Here is a 3,978-nt window from a genome sequence, read left to right as displayed (position 1 = left end):
ATATATATATATATATATATATATATATATATATATATATATATATATACATATGTACATACACACATATATACAGTAATCACTTGCCATATTGCGGTTCACCTATTGTGCTCTTAGTACATCGCAGATTTATCTGGCAAATATATGTAAATTTTCATTGTGGACTCCTCAGTATATCTCGGGTTTCTGCGGTCAATAGGTATTCATATTTTTTTAGATTTTAATCACTTCTGTGGTAAAATAAACATTTTCATGCCTAAAAATTAATAAATTAATAAAGGCCTCACTGATGGAGTATTTTTCAGAGACAAAACCCAAATTCACACAATGAATTCATTTTGATCCCATTTGTCTCATACAATTCTCATTGCTTTGTGTGCATGTTATGCAATAAATGAGATTTTTTTTTGTTTCTGCAGTTTGTATTTGTATTAACCTTCAATTCCTTTCTATTCTTGAAACTTTTGGTGGTTCCCTATTCAGTTATTTCACATGTCTCATAACAAGGGCCTTTGCAGTTTGTTACCTGCATTATTTCTTTTTCCAATGTGAATTTATTACAAATTTAGACACAGGAGTGGGTGTGTAGTAAGAAGCTTGCTTCTCAACCACATGGTTCCAGGTTCAGTTCCTCTGTGTGGCACCTTGGACAAATGTCTTCTATATTCGCAGGCTGACCAAAGCCTTATGGATACATTTGGTAGATGGAAACTGAAAAAAGCTCATCATATACATTTATATACATATACACACACACACAAACACATACATGTATGTATGTGTGTTTGTTCCCCACCACTGCTTGACAACCAGTATTGGTTTGTGTATGTCCCTTGTAACTTAGCGGTCTGACAAAGAGACTAATAGAATAAGTACCAGACTATAAAAATGACAGGAGTTGATTTGTTTGACTAAAAACACTTCAAGGTGGTGCCCCAGCATGGCCTCAGTCTAATAACTGAAGTGAATAAAAGATAAGATACAAATAGTATTTTTGTGTTTTTAATTTTATTTCCTTTAAATATTTATTTCTTTATTGCCCACAAGGGGCTAAACATAGAGGGGACAAACAAGGACAGACAAAGAGATTAAGTCGATTACATTGAAGATTACATCAGTCCATCCACAACTCTTCACTGCGCCTGTGTATAAAGAAACTGCATTGTATCTAGCACATAGGTTTATAATGCCTTCTCTTTGATATTTGTGTTGCAATTGGTGCAATTTACCAAGTAACTTCTGTCAAACTTGCAATGATGTTAAGTCCTTTTTTTTTATTACCGTAAAATTTTTTTAGATTTGCTTGAAATTATCCAATAATGAGCTTTTGTTATTTTATGATATTCTTCTCCCATTTACAAATTATTAAAATTTATTTTTCAATTAAAACATTATCTCCCTCTCTCTCTTTCTCTATTTGTAGTTACCAAGAGCAATGAGCCACTAAAAAGAAAGGTGATTGTTGAAGACAAACGTAAAGCCCCTGCAGTAGAAGCACCACCAGAGAAACCTCAATTACCGGTACCAAGTTTCCCAGTTATCCCCGCTACTCCTATTTTACCGCCTTCATCCACTATCCCTGTTCCTGGTTCTCCTAAAATATCCCATACTTCTCCTAAAAAGTCCCCTACTTCACCTGTTACTAAACCTGATTTGCTTTCCAAGGAAAAAGGACAGAAGCCTGTTGACAGTAAAAGCAAGGAAGAGGCTCCAGTGTTGAGTTCTAAAGTGGAAAAACTTGCACCCAAAGAACCGGAAAAGAAATTGGGTCTTTCAGCAGTGCTGAGTTCTAAGGTAATCGCACCCAAAGAATCTGAAAAGAAAGAGAGTGTTCCAACTTCTCCAGTTTTAAGTTCCAAACTAGATAAAACTGCCTCTAAAGAAGCTGTCAAGAAAGATAGTATTGCGGCAGAACCAGCGGAAAAAACCCCACAGAAAGAAACTGAAAAGAAGGCTAAAGTGGAAAAACTCCCACAGAAAGAAGCTGCCAAGGAAGAAAGTAGCCCAGCAAAAACAAAAGCAGCACCAACAGCTCCTTCTATTTCAGAACCAGCTGAATCTCCATCTCAAAAACCTTCTAAGAAAGGTATTCCTGGTCCTAAAATCCCTACTTCTTCTATCTTACAACCTTTGATCCCTACTCCTGCTGCTCCCAAGACAGAGGTAAGATATTTTCTGGCTTTTAATTAATTTTTGTTGCATGTTTGCTTTAGCTTCTGCTGTTTATTTGTTATAGACTATTTCATATTTTTTCCATCTGTAGTTTTCTATTATGAACAGGCACTGTCTTTAAGATATGAAGCAGAGCTACATACAATTGGAGTGTCTATTATTTAGTGTCCATATTCCATGCTGCCATGAGTTGGATGGTTTGACCGGATTCAGTGGGCCCAAGGACCGCATCGTGCTCCAATGTCTGGTTTGATATGATTTCTATGGCTGGATGCCCTTCCTAATGCCAACTATTTTACAGAGAGACCTCAAAGGATGTAACTGCATATTCTCTTGTACTTCCACTGATACATGCTGATACATGTAACACGCATTGTGTACCAGGTGCTTGTTTTGTATCACCAGCACTAGTGATGTTGCCATGCAGCTTCCAAGACTCTGACCCTTAGAAAGGTGGCTTTATGCTAGGAGATGGAGGGGTTAAATTATGGGGGAAGGGGCCAGTGCAGAACAGGTTTCTTGCTGTCGACGAACTACAGGACTACTCACATTTTAGAAGAGAGAGTGGGAGTAACTGGGGTGGAGGTGGAAATAGATGAAAAAATAGTGGTGATGAGGTTTCAAAGTAGAAGGGGTGTTGAAATGTCTGGGGGATGATGGACTAGGAGTGTGGCTGGGTGGAGGTTGCATGAAAGTATGGTGGGGAGTAGGAGATGGTTAACAATGTGTGTTACATGTTCAAATCATATTACAGTACAGTTCCACTACTAAATTTGATATACTTTCCAAGGAAAAAGAAAAACCTGTTGAAAGTAAGAGCAAGGAAGAGGCCCCAGTGTTGAGTTCCAAGGTGGACGAAACCCAACCCACGGAACCTGAGAAGAAAGTGGGTATTTCGGCAATTCCAGTGTTGGGTTTGAAGGTGGAGGAAACCCTACCAAAAGAGCCTGGAAAGATTGAGGGTATTTCAGCAACCCCAGTATTGGGTTCAAAGGTGGAGGAAGCCCCACCAAAAGAACTTGAAAAGATTGAGGGTATTTCGGCAACCCCAGTATTGAGTTCCAAGGTGGAGGAAGCCCCACCGAAAGAACTTGAAAAGATTGAAAGTATTTTAGTAACACCAGTATTGAGTTTGAAGGTGGAGGAAGCCCCACCAAAAGAACTTGAAAAGGTCGAGAGTATTTCAGCAACCCCAATATTGGGTTCAAAGGTGGAGGAGGCCCCACCAAAAGAACCTGAAAAGATCGAGGGTATTTCTATAACACCAGTATTGAGTTCAAAAGTGGAGGAAGCCCCACCAAAAGAACTTGAAAAGATTGAAAGTATTTCAGCAACCCCAGAATTAAGTTTGAAGGTGGAGGAAACCCCACAAAAAGAACTTGAAAAGATCGAGGGTATTTCAGCAACCCCAATATTGAGTTTGATGGTGGAGGAAGCCCCACCAAAAGAACTTGAAAAAATTGAGGGTATTTCTGTTACACCAGAATTGAGTTCAAAAGTAGAGGAAGCTCCTCCAAAAGAACTTGAAAAAATTGAAAGTATTTCGGTAGTGCTGAGTCCTAAGGTGGAAACAGTCATACCCAATGAAACCAAGCAGGAAGAAAGTGTTTTGGCAATTCCAGAAGAAATTGCCCCGAAAGAAGCTGCTGAGAAAGAAAGTATTCTAGCAGTGGTCGTGGAAACACCTCCACAGGAAGAAACTGAGAAAGAGAGTCTACCAGCAGCTCTGGCGCTGAGTTCTGAAGTGGAAGAACTCGCACAGAAAGAAGCTGCCAAAGAAGAGAGTATTCTGGCAGCCTCAGCAGC

The 3,978-nt window shown here is 39.1% G+C and overlaps 1 protein-coding gene across 1 annotated transcript in view; it reads left to right on the top strand.

Annotated features, from left to right (window-relative positions):
- LOC106868566 (neurofilament heavy polypeptide) overlaps positions 1-3,978 on the top strand; it is a 45,626-nt gene that overhangs the window by 12,606 nt on the left and 29,042 nt on the right. The window contains exon 3 of the mRNA XM_052966184.1: positions 1,424-2,163. Coding sequence (XP_052822144.1) covers positions 1,424-2,163 — 740 coding nt within the window. The remainder of the gene's footprint in view (positions 1-1,423; positions 2,164-3,978) is intronic.

This window comes from Octopus bimaculoides, chromosome 3 (genome assembly GCF_001194135.2).
Source record: "Octopus bimaculoides isolate UCB-OBI-ISO-001 chromosome 3, ASM119413v2, whole genome shotgun sequence".
NCBI classification, from domain to species: Eukaryota; Metazoa; Mollusca; class Cephalopoda; order Octopoda; family Octopodidae; genus Octopus; species Octopus bimaculoides.
Note: the sequence above shows the minus strand (reverse complement) of the source record. Positions and strands in the feature narration are given on the sequence as shown.